Source organism: Galleria mellonella, unplaced genomic scaffold (assembly GCF_026898425.1).
Source record: "Galleria mellonella isolate WM207_F2 unplaced genomic scaffold, CSIRO_AGI_GalMel_v1 utg182, whole genome shotgun sequence".
Classification (NCBI taxonomy): domain Eukaryota; kingdom Metazoa; phylum Arthropoda; class Insecta; order Lepidoptera; family Pyralidae; genus Galleria; species Galleria mellonella.
Window position 1 is genome coordinate 1,114,167 of NW_026442023.1, and position 20,088 is coordinate 1,134,254.

Consider the following 20,088-nt stretch of genomic DNA (forward strand, 5'->3'; position numbering starts at 1 on the left):
ACACATTTAGACAGTTCACCTGAAAACAAATATTGCTATGTAAAAACAATTTTACTGCTTCAACCCATTATTAATAGGAAAGAAAAGTTCTCGAGTGATGATCTCGTTCAAGCAAGCGTAGTGTTGCATCACACTGCCCCTGCATCGTGGAGCGACAATAACGAGAATGTTATAGGAAGTCGCTGGATACAAGCGGTGCAGTTTCATACTTAGTAGCGTAATACGTATTGGCAGGGGGGAAAGGGATTGTTAGTAATGGAGACTGAGAATCCCATTGCTAGCAATATACCCAACCAGGTTGACCTCCTCACGGTTCCCCCTGGAAACTATCATGGTTAATTCCTGATGATTTCATCATGATGGGCTAACTGGCCTGTTTTCATTCTCATCTATCACCTTTCACTGGTGCTCCGCCAGCGTATCCCGTTAGCGCAGGCGGAGATACCATTCCATTTTCACCCATAAAAAAAACGTATCGGCAACACAAGCCAATAATTTTTTAAATGTTAAATTGGCAACACTGGTTACACGGGAGATAGTATTTCTCGTCCTTTTTTTTAGTATTGTATCGATTCTTTGTATGTATTACATATCGCATACATATTAAACCTCTTGATAAAATTAATAACCGCATTATCGAGAAGTTTGAGTCCCACTACCAAATCCACCTACCTACCTACTGTATCTAGCAATCATACAGTTCACTTTTGCAACAATACAAGAAGTACCAATAAAACAATACAAGAAGTACTATGGATACGTAATGTACTATGGATACGTTATAATGATGAGGAATTTTGTTGAGACTCATAACACTATAGCCAGTTATTAATCAAATTGTTTTTACCAACAGTCGGAGATGTCGAAGACCCCTCCCCCGGTGGCACGACTCCCCTCGCCTCCGCCGACGCCGTGCAAGGCGCCACCGTCTCCCCCCGCGGCCACCACGCACACCAAGCCGCCATATTCGTTCTCCTGTTTAATATTCATGGCAATAGAAGCCGCCCCGGCCCGAGCGCTGCCCGTCAAGGAAATATACGCGTGGATCATCCGCCATTTCCCATACTTCAAACACGCACCACAGGGCTGGAAAAATAGCGTTAGACATAATCTGTCGTTGAATAAGTGCTTCCACAAGGTAAGAACTCCTATACATATTTAAAATATAAATATTTGATATATAATTTTAGATTTGTACTACAAAAAAAAGTGAGCTCCACAAAAAAACTGATTTTAATATTTTTTTTATAGAACTTATCTGAAAATCCAATTCAGATAAAAAATAATTCTCCAAATTGGTTTATAAATGAAGAAGATAACAGACATAATAAACCAAATTAAAAACCTTCTTTATTAAGGTCGGTAGAAAATATTGGTTTATAAATTGAAGTCGGCAACCACACATAAAACTTAGAAGTTTCTTACTTTTATTCTTAATTTCTGTTATAATTATCTATTAGAACAGAAATTTCATCAATAAAAAAATTCGAAAACAACAAGATTTGAGAATCCCATACTAACTACTGTATAGACATCTAAATTCTGTTTACTGTAATAAAGTAAGATAAGGGGATTTTATAACTAATAAATGGAAGTATAATGTGAAATATATATGTACATTTTTTATATGGCTCTTTCATCTGAAAATTACCTATATTCTAGCAAAATAAATTCATTTCATTGACAGCTGCACGCGCTGTTTTAATGGAGACTCAAAATGTTATGTCGTTCATCGACCCATGTTTACTTAAAAAAAAATCAGTTTCACTAGTAAAACACATAAGTTATTTTGCATATCAATGTTTAAACTATTCACCAAACTATATTTCTTGTAAAATGTTAATCTAATAAGCATTATTAAAATATATAAATCAGTATACATTTTACAATTATCCATATATTATGGTAGCAAAATTAGTTTTTTTTTATACAACTTAGAATGGCAAACAAGCTGACGGTCCACCTGATGGAAAGTGGTAACCGTCGCCTATAGACATGAGCAGTACCATGGACATAACAGAGTATACAGTTTCACCCATGATATCCCCTATGCGTTGCCATTACTGAGGACTCAGGTGTTATTCCTCTGTACCCAGTAAATTCACGCCATATCCCACCTTTCAAAACGAAACACAGCTATGCAAACACAACTGCTTCACGGTAGAAACACGAATGGGACAGAGGTACCCTAGCAATCGACTTTTGTACAAGCTCTCCCTCTGGTAGTACTATATTATATACTACATTGTACCTTTAACGTAGTGTTTTGATATGCTCGACAGGTGGCAGCCGCGCCGGGCCTCGGCAAAGGCTCATTGTGGACCGTAGATCCGCAACATCGTTCATCATTACTGCAGGTAAGTTTTTTTTTTTTTTATGCAACTTAGAATGGCAAACAAGCTGACGGCCCACCTGATGGAAAGTGGTAACCGTCGCCTATAGACATGAGTAGTACCATGGACATAACAAAGTATACTGTTTCGCCCATGATACCGCCCATGCGTTGCCATTCCTGAGGATAATATACTTACATTCTTATTTGTCGATATTTACCAATTTCATCAGATGGACGGTCACCTTGTTTGCTATTCAGAGTTGTCAACATTTATGTAATTAATTCATAAAAATTATATAGTTTGTATATGTTTTGATAATTTAATTATATAAATTATATTATATATTTTTAATAGATAATAATAAAGTGGTAACACCGCCTGCGCTAGTGGTATACGCTGGCAGAGCATCAATGAGAGATGATAGATTAGGATGAAAAGGCATGTCAATTAGCCCATCGTGATGAATACATTTGGTATTCAACAATGATTTCTAGGGGCACCACATGGAGGTTGAATAAGGTATATTGCTAGCAATGGGTGTGATAGTGTTCGCATTATTAACAATTCCTTCCTTTTTCTACTATACGGAGTAGGAGGGAAGGGATTGTTAGTAATGAGAAGGTTAGTCCCCAATATGCAATCAATATACCCTATCAGATCCACCTCCACGCGGTTTCCTTTGAAAACTGTCGTGACTAATTTATCATTGAATTCATCACGATGGGCTGACTGACTTGCCTTTTCATCTTCACCTATCATCTCTGACTGGTTTTCCGCCAGTGTATATCGATAACGTAAGCGGGATTTTCATGTCATTTTTACCCAAAAAAAAAAATTATACAGAGTTTTTTTTGCTGATGGGTGAAAATGGAATGGTAACTCTGCTCGTGTTAACGGGCTGGCGGAGCACCAGTGAATGGTGATCGATGATAATGAAAACAGGCCAGTTAGCCCATCATGATGAATTCATCAGGAATTAACCATGATAGTTTCCAGGAGGAACCGCGAGGAGGTCGACCTGGTTAGGTATATTGCTAGCAATGGGATTTTCAGTCTCCATTACTGACAATCCCTTTCCCCTCAACTATGCGGAGTTAGATCTGGTAATTGGTATATAAAAATGAGCATGGCATTAAAAGTAATGGGGGTAATGGTTGTCAGGCGTTCGGGCGGCAGCCGATCCCGGCGCCGGCGGAGGGCCCGGCGGCGAGGTAAGCGAGGCGGCGGGCGGCGGTCGCGCGGCGGGCGCGGGCCCCGACCCGCAGCTGTTCCCGTTCCTGGCGCGGCGGCTGGCCGGCGAGGCGCGGCCCGAGCCCGGCGCCGACGAGTACCTGGCCGCCGCCACCGTGCTCGCCATGAAGTACGGGCCCGCCGTGCTCGACCAGGTCACCACACGTCCCGTCCAACTTATCTCCATCTCTCTTCTATTGCTCATACCTACTTAGAGTGTCTCCATACAAATGCTTCAAGGAAAACGGGTCAACTTTTTCATACAATTTTACGTGATAAATAGTTATGAGTGATTCCTTTATAACTTCTATATTTGTTTTGTTTTATATTTTTTGCAAGATACATTTTATGCTTAAGTGTATAGAGCACTGGTAAAAAAACGAGTCACCTAATTTGGCAATTAGCTGACAAAAAGTTGACCTGTTTTTGAGGCTCGATGCTCTATCTATATAATCGAAGTTCAGACAATATGAATGAATAAATTAAATACTAAATTTCATGACAATTGGTTGAGACTTTAAAACTCAAATAACCAAATAAAAAAAACATATTTATAACAATCACTGGCCAGTAAGAATTACATATTTTATAACAATGTATATTCAGTAAAAACAATTTAATGTGAAACTAAGATGTTTAGATATGTGTTACTCAATCATGATTAAGTATCTGAACAGATTTGAGTGGAATTCAGCCATGACCTATTTTAACATACAAAATATTTTTATCTCAATTCTTCGAGACATAGAATCCAGTGGAAGGCAATTCAAACAAACTACCGCGATGTATAAAGTAACAATACCATTATTTAAAAAATGTAAATAATCTGAATGTATAAACTCATTTGTTAATTTACGTGTGTCATAAATGGCTCAAATAAAGTGTTTATCTATCTATCTATCTATTGCACAAATTTTACAAAGTAAACGTAGTGTGTGAACGTTTGCGTGACCAACTACGAATTTCGTATATATATTCATTATTGCCCTTGTAAATTACATAAATAATACATTTATAAATATTGTGAGCAATGGTGGACTTATCTCTAAAAGAGATCTCTTCCGCTTAAACCAATATAGGGGGAAAGTATGCCCTTATATTGTAGTATTAAAGTATAGAATCGGTGCATATAATTTATTGTACTGTTCCACTATGCACATATAATGATAAACCAGGTAATAACGATACGATAAACCCCCGCCCCCTTAATCCGCGTATTTGTATTCATAGCATATGATAAATATTTCATTTTGTATGTGTAAACCTACTGGATACGTGTACGAACGCACTAATGGATGGTTTCGTTGTACAGCTGCCGCCCGCAGCGCACCTGGTGATCTCGCGGTGCGCGCGCGACGAGCACTCGTACAGCGGCGGCTGCGAGGAGCGGCGCACGGCCGAGGCGCTGCTGAACCTCGCCGGCGTCGCGCCCACGCCCACGCCCACGTCCACGCTCGCGCACGCGTCCGCGCCCGCGTCCACGCCCGCGCCCGCGCCCAGCTAGCGCGATCGCCGCTAGGCGCGGTGCCGTATGGTGCTCCCGGCCGCAGGTACTAGTGACGGGAGGGACGCGACCTAGCTGTTTACACCTCATCGAGTAGCAAGTACGAGGTGCAGGCGACGAGTGATGATTAAACCAGTGTAACGATCGCGTTGTTAAGAGATAAATGTGAGTGCGAATTGAAGTGTCGTCTATTTTTTACTATGAAGTCACCTCGCTCTCGCCTCATCCACGTGAGAACCCTAGTCACTTGACAGAGTAACGTAAAAATTACCTCGTACCTACTTGATAAAGTGTAAACGGTGCTTTTGTTAAACCAATAGTCTGAGTCATTATTTATGCATCACACTAAAAGTGCTGGCTTTGCGAAACTGTAATAATTGATTAGTTACCACAGGTCATAATAATAAAATATTTATTTATGTGATTAGAAGATATTTTAACATAAAAAGCGTTCCGCATTACACTGCACCAAACGCCACGCGTATAACGAGTCTTAGTATAAAAATCTGCCTACGATAAATCAGGTTTAGTTTGCGACAAAGACGTTGAACTATATTAGTAGTAGTTTAATTTTCATTTAATTTTTTTCAGTGTTTAAATATAATTGGCAGTGATGATATTTGAATTATAAATGTAGTCTAAGGGTGGGGTCTCGATACGAACTATAGGACTTAAGTAGCTCTTGGAAATGTGTGCTAGACGTTATAGTGACGATTCGTTACTAAGATCAATTAGTGTGTTCTGCTCAAACGGTTCTCTAAGAGTATAAAAATATATTGTTATCTTGTAAAGTATAATGACACCAACTATATTTGAAAGAAAAAAAAACCGTCACGCATCGAGGCATAGCCTCAGTAAACTCAGTGATTAAAAAATGTTGACACATACAAAAAGTTCATGGAACGAGAAATTGTTTTCAACTAAAATTTGTTGCTTTATAAATTTCTATATTATGTCTATTGTCGCAGCAGTGCAATGGACAAAAATGTTTACCCTTCTCTAGTCCAATGAAGACGGTGATTTAACAAAATCTGTGTAACAACAAAGTTTTATTACAATAAAAATAATAATTAACCGATTAAATAAAAATAACATTGTAAAATGATAGATCAAGATACACTACTTAGATAGACTTGTTTCCATTATTTTCCAAATGTAAAATACACGTTTTGACATCAATTCTTGTGATCCAAGTCGGTTAAAATAATAAGTAAATTTAATACAATAATAATATTTATTAGTAGAGACTTCATAGTGATAGTTGTGATACTAATATGAAATACTTTTTAATTAAAAATAATTTGAAACTAGTTAATTAGTACTCCCGACTTGCATTTAGGTCCTCCATTCATTTTAGTCACTCATATTATATTTTTAATGTTGCCACATTACTGAACATCCTAATCAATTTACGCCGAATGTTGCCACAATTAAATTGAAATTTGTACAACAAATTGAATGGAAATGAATTGGTTTACATTGTTAGATTTAAGTTTTAAATAAATTTTAATTATTTATTTCAATCAACTATTACAGTTGTAATTATATTTTCGAAATGGTTTTTATTTATTTATGTGTACTTTTATAAAAATCATAATACTTCTTAATATAAACTGAGCAATATATTATGTACTAAATCTATTGTAATATGTAATTATGTGATCTGATCGCTGAATATACAGATACTGTATACAGACGATCGCAATGTATTTTATCATCTTATTTATAAATCATACATGTGTATATAAAGCAAAATTTAAAAATGTCTACATTAGTGTTAAGTACACCATATTTTGTGTTCAGACCAAGTGATCTACTTCGTACAGTCGCCTACATTTAAACAAATTTTATTTATTATAACAATAGTAATTATAAGAATTATTAAAGCTGTGACATAATATCAAACTAACGTTCAAAGTTATATGCTATCTCCCCCACATGTAGGAGGAACGACTTAAGATTACCACAATATGTCTCTCATAAAATAGTGGTACGGTAATGGCGTTCGCCTAAATTAGTAAAATGTTCTTTATTATTAATAGTTGTAAAGTTTACTTTTCTATAAATGTACTGCATAACTCCTCTACGTAGTAAACCCGAATAGGTACCTATGTGTAAATATCTCTCAAAGTGCTATTAAAGCTCAACAGAACTCAATTTTGACGCTTTATGTGTAGTGACATTCAATTACATCTTGTCATCTAAAATTTCGACAAATTAATATTAAGTACATAATATATCATCTTAGGTAATACTAAAAATATTGTAGAAAAATGTTCTAATACGAATATTAGGCAAATGATATTTTTAAAACTGCCTTAAACGTTTTATGTCAAGACACAGCGCGGCCTACCAGCGTCAGAATATTGTTGACATTACTTGAAATGAAAAAAAAAACTTACTTCAAACGCAGCGAGGTAATTTTCTCTCAACTCTAAAGTGCCTACTTGTGCTTCTATTCTATTTCTATAAATGTAACAAATTTAAGATCGAACTCGGGTATCATCGGTCAATAACCAATCATCTGGTTTTAGTACCATATCGATTTTTTTTTCCCATATCAAAAAAGCATTGAAGGAGAACACCAAGTAGCAAGTATAAAATGACAAAGTTGAGTCTTAAGTGCACGATGTTTATTTATATTTCAGGTGTCCTAATTTAGTATAGGAAGTGTAACAAAAACAAATATTTCCAAATACTTTTTTCTTCACCTTTGTGTATTAAATTTGAAATCAATAATCTTAAAAGCGTTATGATATATACGTAATTGTTAGGCAAGTAATCATTGAATTTCCAGCCAGTCTTATGGTGCACTGCTTACATTACATGTGACTAATATAAATCATAACCGTGGCTAGTCCTTCGTGGTCAGTCGCCAGCACATATATTACTGCATAATGTATATAAAGCACTTAAAAATCATGAAATTATCGCGAATATATGAACGGCGGATAATGAGAGTTGCATGCATAGAAAAAACTAGACTGATATGTAATGACTGATTTGTGATGAAGCAATATTATTTATTAGAAAAAATTAGTATCTTTATTTAAAAATGCCCATGTTGTTTGCCGTTTGCAACATACATATTTATTGACGCTTTTGTGCAGTAATAATTGTATTGCCCCACATATAGGTCATTGATATAGAAAAAACCAAAGACGATTAAAAAAATAAGAACCGTATTGAATTAAGAACGTGTTTATAATAACATTTATTTCTAACTAGCCAGTGACATTTATTGTCAAATGTGTTTTATAAATTTCATAAAAAAAAATATTGTCTAGACACAGAGTTCTATATTTACAGTAAGTATTAAATTTCGGATAGACATTTCTTATCAAACGAAAAATTTTTTTTTAATTATTTTAAACACTTAAAAATAATTATTTAATATTTGAAATATATTTATATGGGAATCTGAAACTTGAGTTTTTTATATCTCAATGATACCTATAAAATCTGTTTTACATACGAATTGTAATAAAATATGAAGTGATACAACGATAAAAAATTATCTTTTACGGGTGTATATTATAATGTACGGTTATACAAATATGTTATCTATATTCTGCGGTATGTGACTGGAATAACGTCGCCGATCTTCCGTCGTGAACATTAAGTATGTCATCAAATCAACAGCACACATGGACAGTGGTGCAATTTGGCGCCAAATATTTATTATACATGAAGATTTTCCCGCTTAATTTGAAATTTAAAGCAATAAAAACTAGTTGATAAGATCGACGGCGATATTCCAGCTTTGTGTGACATTGGCCTGTAAATTATTCAATATAGTTGACCAGCCAAAGGATGGTAAAAAAATATTTAACGCCATGGGTTTATATTTATGTTTGTGGAAAACTCCAAGAGTATTTTTAACCTATTTGATATTTATTTCGATTTATATTTTGCTTTTCTAGTTAGATTGTAAAATTGTAACGGTTATATTAAGGCAAACAAAAGGTCGCTGTGTGCCAAATTAAAAAAAAAAAAAGAAAAGAAATAACAATATTTACAAAATAGGAAGCAAATACAAATAAATATCCGTATATGAGTGTATATGATGATTATTATCGATAGATTAGTTCGTAAGTGATATTACGATAAAAGATAGGTATTGTAATTACTAAATATGAATACATACATTTTTGCTGTATTTAGGAGCGTCTTCCATCTTACTAGTATTGTTTTCTCTTAGATATTCACCGTCGAGGAGAAAAGTGCATGTGTATTATTTATTCAGACACTTGCAACTTTTTTTAAAAAAAAATGTATCAATCGCTTAATACTCTAATCATGATAAGTATCGTTAATAAATTATTACAATAACATAATAAATCTCGAAAATGAAACATGTTACTTTATCTAAGCATAGTCTTTTTTCCTCGATTGTGTCGACTAGCCTTTCTTTTGGTGGTATAAGGAATCGTAGATAAAAATTTACAGCAATAATTAGTACCTAATCGTAGTACGTTGCTGGTAGATGCTATATATAATTATGTGTGATAACTTGCTATTTATTTATTAAGTGCTAAATAAAGTGTTTATTATATTCATAAACAACATCAAAAAGTAATCAATTTTAATGTTTTTTTTTTGTTTGGAAGGAAGGCAAACGAGTATGCGACTTACCTGATAGTAGGTCATTATCACACACTAGTAACACCAGAGGAGTCATATTTTAAATACACAATCGTGACTTAAAGCGATGTAATAACTTTTACAGGTAAATAGTACTTACATACATGCTTCTTTATTGCCAACCAAACGTGTCGACGATCAGTTGCCAGAATTTTAAAACTATGAGAGTTGTTTATGAATATAAAATTGCTTTTTAAAAAGTTATATCAACTATGATATTAAAATTGTTGCGGCTCACGATTGTCAAAATCCAACATATTTTGATTAATTTATTTTTTAGGTTTAATGAATTGTTATTTAATTTCGTGTTCTATTTGTTTATAAAACGACTAATTAATAGAATGTTTGTTTGGATTAATCGTTTTATAGACAATTTAGCGTTACCACTAAGATAATTATTAGTCATACTATATTTTCTTCTCGCTCACATGTAGTTCTTGTAAGCAGGACAGCAATAATTGTACGACAAATGTTTCTTGGGTGACGTGAGCACTAGGTAATTAGTTTCCGAACTAAGTATGTTTAAGTATGAAAATTATTGTTGTTGTTGATATTTTGCCGGCTTTTAAACGACACCACTCCTTATTAATATTGCTATTGTTGAGAGTTATTGCCAAATTTTTATTTGTTCTAAAATCTTTTGTCTTTGTACATATCCATTAAATAAATTATGTACCGAGGATCAGTCTGTGTTTATTTAAAATACCCAACCACAAATATTTTACTGAACTAGGGTGTTATTATGCGGAATTCTATATCACTGCAAATAAATTTTGTAGTTTGGATTCCGCACGATTAACACTCCTATTAAGGCTCCGAGCAGCGATCTATTTAATTTGCCTGAAAATTACTCGTTAAGAGGTGAAAGACGTGTCGCAAAACACGAGTGGACGAAATGGCAGTCGGAAATTGATGGCTAATAATGGAAAGATTTAGAATTTCTGGTAATAATAATATTAGTAGGCAATCTTCGAGTGTAGGCGGTCGCACATATATTAATGGTAGCGGCATTAAACAAAAATAATCAAATAACCAGTAATATAATTAATTGCAGAAAGATAATTTTTAATATGTGTCTATAGTATGATTATATTTGATTTGATATTATACTATTAGTGTTTGAACTTGACACAAGTTGTCGTAACACGACCACTATATAAATAGCGAGGCGTTTGACGCAAACTCCACAAATGCATCAACACGAGTCGAAAGCGTACAAGCGACTGATGTTACGACATATTGCCTAGAATTACATTAATGGTATTATTTAAATTTGATATCAATAAATCTAAGATTTTGCTACGAAAAATAGTATAAAACCACCTTATTCTTCTTGGAAATACTCTGAGAATAACCTTAAAAAGGATAAGTACATGTGGCCTAGATAAAATGTTGCGAAATAGGTTGCAACTAGAAAACGCATGAGTAAGTAATGTAACAATATTGAAATAATTACTAATATAAAAATTTTATTATTTTATTACAAAAAGAACATAAACTTTTTCTACAGTCCATAGTAAATATACAACGATAATATTTTTATCTTACAATTACAATAATGCTGTTTATCTATACGCACGTCAATATTATTTGATTGTCCATTCGTTTAAGTTTAATATTTATTACGGTACACTTTAAATTCATGTCGTATGTCCATTGACAGGGAGTCTTAAGAGAAGTATATCTGCCTGGCTTCTGAGGGCGCTTGCTCCATAGGACAGTATGGGCATTTCAATCTGAAATAAATAATATTACAAAAAATACTTATAAAAAAAATAAATTTATATCAATAGAACGTAGATTTTTTTTTTTTTTTTTTTTTTTTTTTATAAAACAATAAATTTATATCAATAGAACGTACCATGGATAATTAATGATCATGTCCTGAGGACTCAGGTGTTATTCCTCTGTACCCAGTAAAAAAACCCATTCCCGAAACACAGCCATGCAAACACAATTTCACGGTTGAAACACGTGGGACAGAAAAATGGTTATTTGTGACAAAAATGGTTATTTTGATCTAAAAATTAAACTCCTAAGCCAATTTTGATAATAATTCTATGTGATTAATCTGCAAGTATATTCTTTCAGATAAAAAAGAAATTGCCAAATCGGGTTAAAACTGACGAAGTTAAGAGAGATAACAAATAAAGAAATATAACCAAATTACGAGCCTTCTACTTTTTATGTCGGTTAAAAATAGGACTATTGTTACACAAATTACAGAATACTACTTTTTACCCGCGACTTGATCCGCGCTACCAGGATCTGTCCTCCATTCCAAATGTGGATTATAAACCAAATCCTATCCTATCTTTATCCTATTATTCATATACTATATAAAAGCAGTCTGCATGTGTATCTGTCGTGAAGCAGCTGCGCTCTTGTGACTGTGCTTCGGTTTAAAGGGCAGTGAAATTACAGGGTACAGAAATATAACACCATAGTTCTCAGGAATGGCAACACATGAGCAGTACCATTTGAATCATATTACTCTGTGATACCCACATTGCTCTCATATCTATAAGTGACAGACACTGCTCTGGACCAGATGAACTGTCAACCTGTTTGCCATTTTAAATATCATAAAAAAACTGCAGATAAAACCTACATTGGGATTGGCGATATATAGATAGCATATACGTTTAGTATCTGTGATAATATCTATATATTGGCTCAATAACGGATATATTATATATCGGTTATCCAATACTATAGTATAGAAATGAAAAACCCGATCAAAATATAGATATCCGACCAGTATGGGCGATATCGAAATGATATTTTTTAAAACGTCGTACGATACGTCTCAAAGAACCCAATTTATAGATATCGGAGCGATATTGATATTACCGATGCCTAGTACAATGGACGTACTTGGCCCCCATGGCGAGCTTGTTGAGCGCGTCCCGCGAGATGACGTGTCCGCACAGCAGCCGCATGGGCGGGTTCTGCTCGGAGGCCTGCTGTCGCAGGATGGGGCACGCGAACACTGAGTGGTAGCCGCCGCCGTCCTCGCCCAGGTCCACCTGTACACACGCATCCAACGGGTTACTACTAGCTAACGTGGCAAACATGGGGAGAAAAGGGGGAAAGGGCTTATCAGTGATGGGGTCTAATTGACAAATTGCTAGCAATACATCCTACTAGGTCGATATCCACGCGGTTCCCCCTGGAAACCATCGTGGTTAATTCTAGTGGTATTTGTCACGATGGGCTAACTGACCTGATTTCATCGACACCTATCATCCCTCACTGGTGTCCCATCAGCGTATATCCATAGCGCAGGCGGGATTAACATTCCATTATCACACATTAAAAAAATGGGGAGAAGGGATTGTTAATAATGGGGATTTAAAATTCCATTGCTAGCAATATACCTTATAAAATCGACCTTCGACCCTCGGTGCCCCCTGGGATCCATCGTGATTGATTTATTGTTTTTTTTAACCCCTCGTAAGAGTGCAGCTTGTTCCCGGATATTAATTTCCAGGTTTTTTAGCTAATTTAATTTCCTTCTAAGTTTTCCTTACTCTTTACTACCATGTTCTCTTCATTCCTCATTTTTCATTCCACTTTTTTTAATCGATTTATTGTTGAATTCATCACGATGAACCAACTGACCTCCTTCCTTATCATCTCTCTTTGGTGCCCCGCCAGTGTGTACCGATAGCGCAGGCGGGGTCATTATTCCATTATCATACATTAAAAACCATGTTAACAAACTAAAATACAGTGTTTATTGGTAGGTAATTACTATTATTAACTAGCTGAGAGAGGTGTGAATGCCCGCTTTATCGTTCTCTAAGAAATCTTATAAAGTCATTTTAGAAGAATAACACGCTGTATATAGGGAATTATTCAGCAGGATGTACATTCCTGAATGTCTGCAGAAAGAAACTACTCTGAAGCCGCATTGTGGTCCCGAAATGAACTACCCTTTCCTTTTTTGTGAGTGTAGTGAGAGGCGACTAAGGGAACTCATGAACAAACAATTGACAGTAGTTTCTCTTTCAAAATATCAATTAAATGTAACTGCGGTTGCCAACTCATTTGTCAAGCGTGGCAACTATTGACTAAACACTCACTTATAGGGGAGGTCTAAGTTTACCAATAGATAGTTGATGCATAACTAATATGATTAAAAATTAACTTAGGTTTTTGAGTGTAAGAATGTTTATTTTTATCGATTGCAAGTTTTTTTTTTTTTTTTTTTACTACGATGATAAAAGTGACACCTTGAAGGTTATGTTGGTATGGTCGGAAATACTGCTGGAAGTTGATTCCAAAGAATGGAAGAAAGTGCCTTGAAAAACGCACGGTGGAAGACCGCCACTCGTCAGATGATTGGGATGAAACTCAATGTCGCGTGGTGAAAATTTCCGTTCATGATAAACGGTAGAAGATGCACAGAGACGCAAATTGACGGACCTTTGAAGTCTAACGGAAAATGGAGAACAGTATTCCTTAACATTTCGTTCATCATAAATCTAACTAACCTCCAGACAAAACTGGACGTCGCAAGATATATCAACGCCCAGAATTCCTAGGACTTTTTATCAAGGGAAGTGCCCTGAAATGATACGACAAACTACGATGATAAAAGTGAACCTGGTGGTTTTTCCGAATAATGTCGCGTTTTTGTTTAAAAATTGATCCATTATGTAATATTTCGTTCATTTAACAGTCAACTTTAACATTTTTCGGTATGTATTATGTAATTTTGTTTCGTTCGGCCCCGAAATTTCGGAAAATATTTCATAGGTAGGTAGGCCCTCTGATATCGGTAATGTGTTGATGTGAATATGTGTGAGTGCGGCATCGCGTGCCCGTAGCGTACCTCGAGCGGCAGCTCGTCGTCGGACCAGGCGGCGATGACGTGCGGGTGCGTCATCTTGGCGCGGATGTCGTGCAGCGCGGGCAGCACGCGCGCGCCGGCCAGCACGGCGCCGGCCAGCGGCGACAGCGGCGCCAGGCGCAGCAGCGCGCACGCCTCGCGCACGAACAGCTCGGCGGCGGCGGCGCCCAGCGCGGCCGGCGCCAGCAGCGCGCGGTACGCGGCCGGCGGCGCGCCCGCGCCCGCGCCCCCGCGCACCCACGCCAGCGCGCACACGCACGCCGCCAGCTGCCGCTCGTGCCGCGCCGCGTGCCGCGGGAACTGCGCGCGCGCGTACGCGATCGCCGCGCCCACGCCCTCCGTCCGCGCCAGCTGACCACGGCCCATCCGCACACGTTATAATGTTACTAGCAGCCCACCTCCGCGCGGCTCCCCCGGGAAACCATCGTACGACAGTATGAGGTACAATGGGCTACCTGACCTGCTTCCATTCTCACCTGTCATCCCTCCCTGGTGCCTTGCCAGCGTATGCCGATAGCGCAGGCGAGGTTACCATTCCATTATCACCCATTAAAAAAAACCTACATTATACCACCCCTTTACATATTTTTTTCATACTATTCCTATCAAGACAATGAGCATCCAGCCCGTCTGCTGGTAAATTTTTACCATAACCTATGGACGCCTGTAACACTAAGGATATACCGCACACGTTGCCGGCCCTTATGAAACTATATTTACGCTCTTTTTGAAAAATCAATTATTAGTAACGTATAAAAGTAGAACATTTACAAAATCTTAACCAATTTCAGATTGATCTTGCTCTTTCTTCTTCAATCGTTCAGTTTAAACCACATCATCGTTTAAATTAGAATATTGTAAGTCCAGTATACTCAAATTTCATAATTGAAATAAAAATCTTTTCACGATCTATAGGGTTTGCTTCTATACTAATCAGTTCCATATTGATTTTATCACTATTAACACTATTTAAAACAAAAACAAAATTGTATATGTAGATGTTGTTAAAAAAAATTGTGAAACAAAATGTTTATTAACAAAATGCTAACAAATTTTGTTTCACAATTTTTTTAATAACACTGAACGTCGTGCTGGCTACTTAAAAATATTATTATATGTTAATGTAGACTACTTATAAGTCTAAAGCTACCTTAAGTGCCTGCATCCTGTGAAGAGTGAAGGGCAAAGGAGAGTGCTCCAATTCTTCCGCGTGTTGTTCAGCCCAGCGCAGCGCGGGCGCGGGGTCACCCTCGGCGAGCGCGGCGGCACAGCGCTGCAGCGCTGCAAACGCGCATGTTCGCTCCACCGGCGAGATTCCGCTCTCTGCCACAAACGCATCGCCTACTTCCTCCAAACCCTGAGTGTTAGGGGTGAAACGGATTGTTACTAATGAGGCCATTGTTACTAATATACCCTAACAGGTCGACCTCCACGCGGTTCCCCCTGGAAACCATCGTGGTTAATTTTTGATGAAATCATCACGATTGGCCAACTGATTTTTAATTCTCATCTATCGTTCTTGACTGGTACCCCGCCAGCGTATACCGATAGCGCAGGCGGCGTTACCATTCCATTTTTATCCACTAGAAAAACCCCTGAGTGTTTAACAGACATAAAATTTTGAGGGATATATAACATATTAGAAATATTATATTATTACTAGCTGCCGGTGTAGGTAGGAGTAAAACAATGTCTGTTGCACTTGAACGAAAAACAGGATAAAACTATATTACTCTTATCTCTTAAGTTAGAGCAAACAATACACATTTATTTATTTAAACTTTATTAACCAATAAAATGTGGTACAAAAGACGGACTTTATGCTATTGGCATCCTACTTATTTAGGAGCTGCAGAGAAGTATTGAGTACAATGGAGGTTTAAAGGGGGGAAAGGGATTGTTAGCAATGGAGTTTGATAGCTCCATTGCTAGAAATATGCTTTATTAGGTCGACCTCCATGTGGTTCCCCCTGGAAACTATCGTGAACAATTCTTGTTGAATTCATCACGATGGGCCAACTGACCTGCTTCATCCTCACCTATCTTTCTTCACTGGTGCCCCGCCAGCGTATCCCGTTAGCGCAGGCGGGGTTACCATTCCATTATCACCCATTAAAAAAAAAAGAACAGGTGGTCCGTCAGCTTGTTGTCATTCTAAGTTGTATAAAAAAAGTTAAAAGTTATAAGTTATAAGTTTTCACTTAAATTATGATTAGCAAACATCGCGACACGGAATTTTTATATATTAAAATTTAACTAGTCATACATACATATCTATTACACCTGTCTCCCATTAGAAACAATGGAATGCCAAATGCTTCCATTCAAACAAGCCTTTTTATTCTTGCTTTTGTTTGTACCTCAAGAAATTGTATGGAGACATAAAATTTCAATAAAATACATTACCGAACATGTACATGATACACCAGATTCTAAAGTATATATCAACCACTAGGTAAACAGCATTTTCTTTAAAGCTAGCCATAGTGTCATATATTAAAAAAAAAATCATATAATACAAAAATAATTACCTGTCTGAATATGTGTTGCGCAATGGCTTGTTCCATAATAGGTTTATTTGAGTCTGAGCAAAACAATTCCGCTTTCGGTGCAACTGATCCGTAGTCAGCTATGAAGTGCCTGTCGATTGACTTGCCCACACGGGACACTGTAGCATGCAATTCTCGATGTTCTGTAGATAAAAAATTTTCATAAAATATTTATAGATTTTTTAATAAATACTATAATTTTCTTACTGGTTATATTAAGACCTGTAATCTTATACCACTGTCTTCCTAACCTTAATATTAGCAATATCGCAACCCCAAATTTATAGTAAGTAATGCAACTATTCATACAAGATCATTCATAAGGTAGGCGGAGAAAAGGCCAACATTTTTAAAACTATTATGTAACCAATAATTTATAATCCATATTTAGCAATAATACTTGTAAAATTTTAACAGAGGGAGACTGTTCAAAAGTTAAAGCATGGGGGGTATCATGGGTGAAACAGTATACTCTGTTATGTACATAGTACTTCTCATGTCTATAGGCGATGGAAGGATTGTGAATATACAAAATACTCATACACCATAACATCTATAGTACCCACCACAATGCATGTGGCATTACCATTTCTGAGATCTAAAATCTTATACCTCTGTACACTGTAAATTCACTGCCATAAAAAAAAAAATTATAATGTTTTAGTTACCTGTGGACATCTGGAATACAGTTTGTTTAACCCGTGCGGCCAGATCGCTTACCACCATGGCTTGAGTCTGAGATAATGGGGTATCTGGAGGATCTATAAAACAAATAACCAATAATTATTTTGTTAATAGTATGATTATCATCACTTGGTGGCACTTTGAATAGATATTGATTAAACAGTGAAACTAGCAATCAGGTATTTGAAAGAGTGTTTTAATGAATTGAAAAGAGACACCTCTTTTTGCTGAAATCTATATGACTGGTCAATTAGAAATATTTTGTTTAATTGAAAATGTATTATTTAGAAGTGAAACACATGTCAACATGTGTAAGGACTAAATAACAGTCAAGAGATTGATGAAATTAGTCATATTAATGGAAGGTTATAAACTTTTACTAATTTTAATAGTAAATCCACAAATGCTGGCAGTCACACACATACTAATGTTAGTGGAATTAAACAAAATAATTCTAATAGAATAATCAAAGAGTACATTATGTTTTTGTAATAAGATCAGTAGTTATTAAACTTAGATACACAAAATTACCTTAGCAATTTTAAAGAAATATATTAATATTAATACACTAGTGTTATTGAAATTCAATGTGAAGTGATAGCTACAGATTGTATTTATATAATAAATGACTTATATATAATAAATGATTTATATAAGATTGTATTTATATGAATTAGGATATATTAAAGACTTTTTTTTTAAAGCGGATTATGATCAAGAATTTATCTATAATGTAAAAAAACCCATTTGCTGATCTAGAAAATTTCCCAAAATTATAAAGTCATTTTATATTTTTAAATTTTTTTTTTGTGGAATCTTTGCTATCAATAAGTAAAATATTATAAATTTCTATGATAACAGAAAATAATGATAACTATATTTTTTGTTTTTGTTACAGTATCTTTTTAAAAGTAAGCATAAACATTTATGTTCAATTAATGCTTTTGTTTTTATCTGACTCGTTTATAAAAATATTGGAACCTGTATTAGGAATAAATCTAAGAGAATAAAGAATTATCTGCTTTTTTATTTTCTTAGACAGAAGCATATACTTCTAAATATGATAATTTAGCTATATACAATTACAAAAACAGCACATAGTAGTTTAATGATTCAATATTAGAGATCGGCTAAAACAGGTAAATTAAGGAACCTGGTGCATACATGCAGTGCTGGTGCATGCAGGTGTATGTTCCTGTTCTAGTAAGTAAAACAGCTTCATAGACCTGTTCCAAAATAACACAATGTTATATTGAAACACTGTTTCAAGATAGAGTACTGTTTTAGAGCAGAGAATAGTTGATATCTGTTTTTATATCTGTATACATAAATAGACATAAGAAGCGCATGTATAATACAAATAATAAATAGTTGCTATCTCTTCCTAATACAGATTAATTCCATTAGCTAGATATGAGAAGGGCATGTATCCTGTTTAGTTAGGTCTATGTGGTCAGTTGTGGAACTGGAAGTTATTATGGTTTCAATAGAACTGTTCTGAATTGTTATTTATTTAAACCTGTCGTGTTTAACTGTTTTGATATACATACCTCCCTTCTACTTAATATACATGTTTTATATTTCAGAAGAAACAGATAATTTTCTATCAGTCTCTTTTTCTTAAACAAAATTTCTTAAATGTCTTGTTTTTATACTACAATCATAAAATAAATTATTAAGAGACATTAATTTTAAGCATCTCAAGAAAAGAAAATAAGAAACCTAAGGTTATGCACTGATCGAAAGACGCAATTCACCGTGTTTATAATCGAATTGACAATTTTCAACTTGCTACTTTCTCTTTGTTTCAAAGGGTACATTACTTTTAAATACAGAAAACAATGTAGAAATTATACTCACTTTGTGCAATTTCTTTCTTCAAATTCTGAACCTGTTCTATGATATCCTGTAGAACTACATCAGTATGATCATTTATAGCATTAAATTTTGAAATTGCTTTGTCCAAATCCTGTTCAACACCAACGCAGGACTCCATATTTGTATGGTAATTACAATCGTATAACTAAGTGATGGTGTTCTACTAGTACTAAATGATACGTAGTAATTATTGTTTGGTTTTTTAAATACAAAACATTTATACAAAAACAGACATTTTACTATTAAACGTATCATATAATTCCGAAGAAGACAGATAAAAAAGAAATTTAACAAAAATTGACACTGACATGCAAAAGTACAGAGTAATTTTTTTTAGAAAGTACAAAATGTGTGATATAAATTCAACAACCTCGCAATCATTATTCTTAACATATATATAGAAAG

The 20,088-nt window shown here is 35.4% G+C and overlaps 2 protein-coding genes across 3 annotated transcripts in view; one reads left to right on the forward strand and one right to left on the reverse strand.

Moving 5' to 3' along the window:
* Positions 1-10,399, forward strand: part of LOC113512999 (forkhead box protein N3-like) — a 29,377-nt gene extending 18,978 nt beyond the window's left edge. Inside the window, 5 exon segments of the mRNA XM_052893669.1 lie at positions 854-1,138; positions 2,283-2,357; positions 3,498-3,533; positions 3,536-3,721; positions 4,879-10,399. Coding sequence (XP_052749629.1) covers positions 854-1,138; positions 2,283-2,357; positions 3,498-3,533; positions 3,536-3,721; positions 4,879-5,070 — 774 coding nt within the window. The 3' untranslated portion in view covers positions 5,071-10,399.
* A 778-nt stretch (positions 10,400-11,177) lies between these two features.
* LOC113513000 (E3 ubiquitin-protein ligase RMND5A) lies at positions 11,178-19,978 on the reverse strand. Of its 2 annotated transcripts, none has more exons than XM_052893668.1 (7): positions 19,666-19,978; positions 17,790-17,882; positions 17,104-17,264; positions 15,723-15,929; positions 14,555-14,923; positions 12,592-12,743; positions 11,178-11,450 (listed from the first exon to the last, which is right to left on the reverse strand). In XM_052893668.1, exons 1-7 carry the CDS (start codon positions 19,799-19,801, stop codon positions 11,384-11,386), a joined length of 1,185 nt encoding a protein of 394 aa, XP_052749628.1. In that variant the 5' UTR covers positions 19,802-19,978; the 3' UTR covers positions 11,178-11,383. The 2 variants fall into 2 exon arrangements, with proteins under 2 accessions (XP_052749628.1, XP_052749627.1); XM_052893667.1 differs by having other exon boundaries at positions 12,568-12,743.
* Positions 19,979-20,088: the final 110 nt, after the last annotated feature.

Bases quoted from the DNA above. Each gene is read 5' to 3' on its own strand.
- LOC113513000 (XM_052893667.1), bottom strand. From the start codon at position 19,801: ATGGAGTCCTGCGTTGGTGTTGAACAGGATTTGGACAAAGCAATTTCA. The intron at 17,883-19,665 runs GTGAGTATAATT...TTTGTTTTATAG, and splicing joins GAAGAAAGAAATTGCACAAA to ATCCTCCAGATACCCCATTA. The intron at 17,265-17,789 runs GTAACTAAAACA...TTTTATCTACAG, and splicing joins TGTATTCCAGATGTCCACAG to AACATCGAGAATTGCATGCT.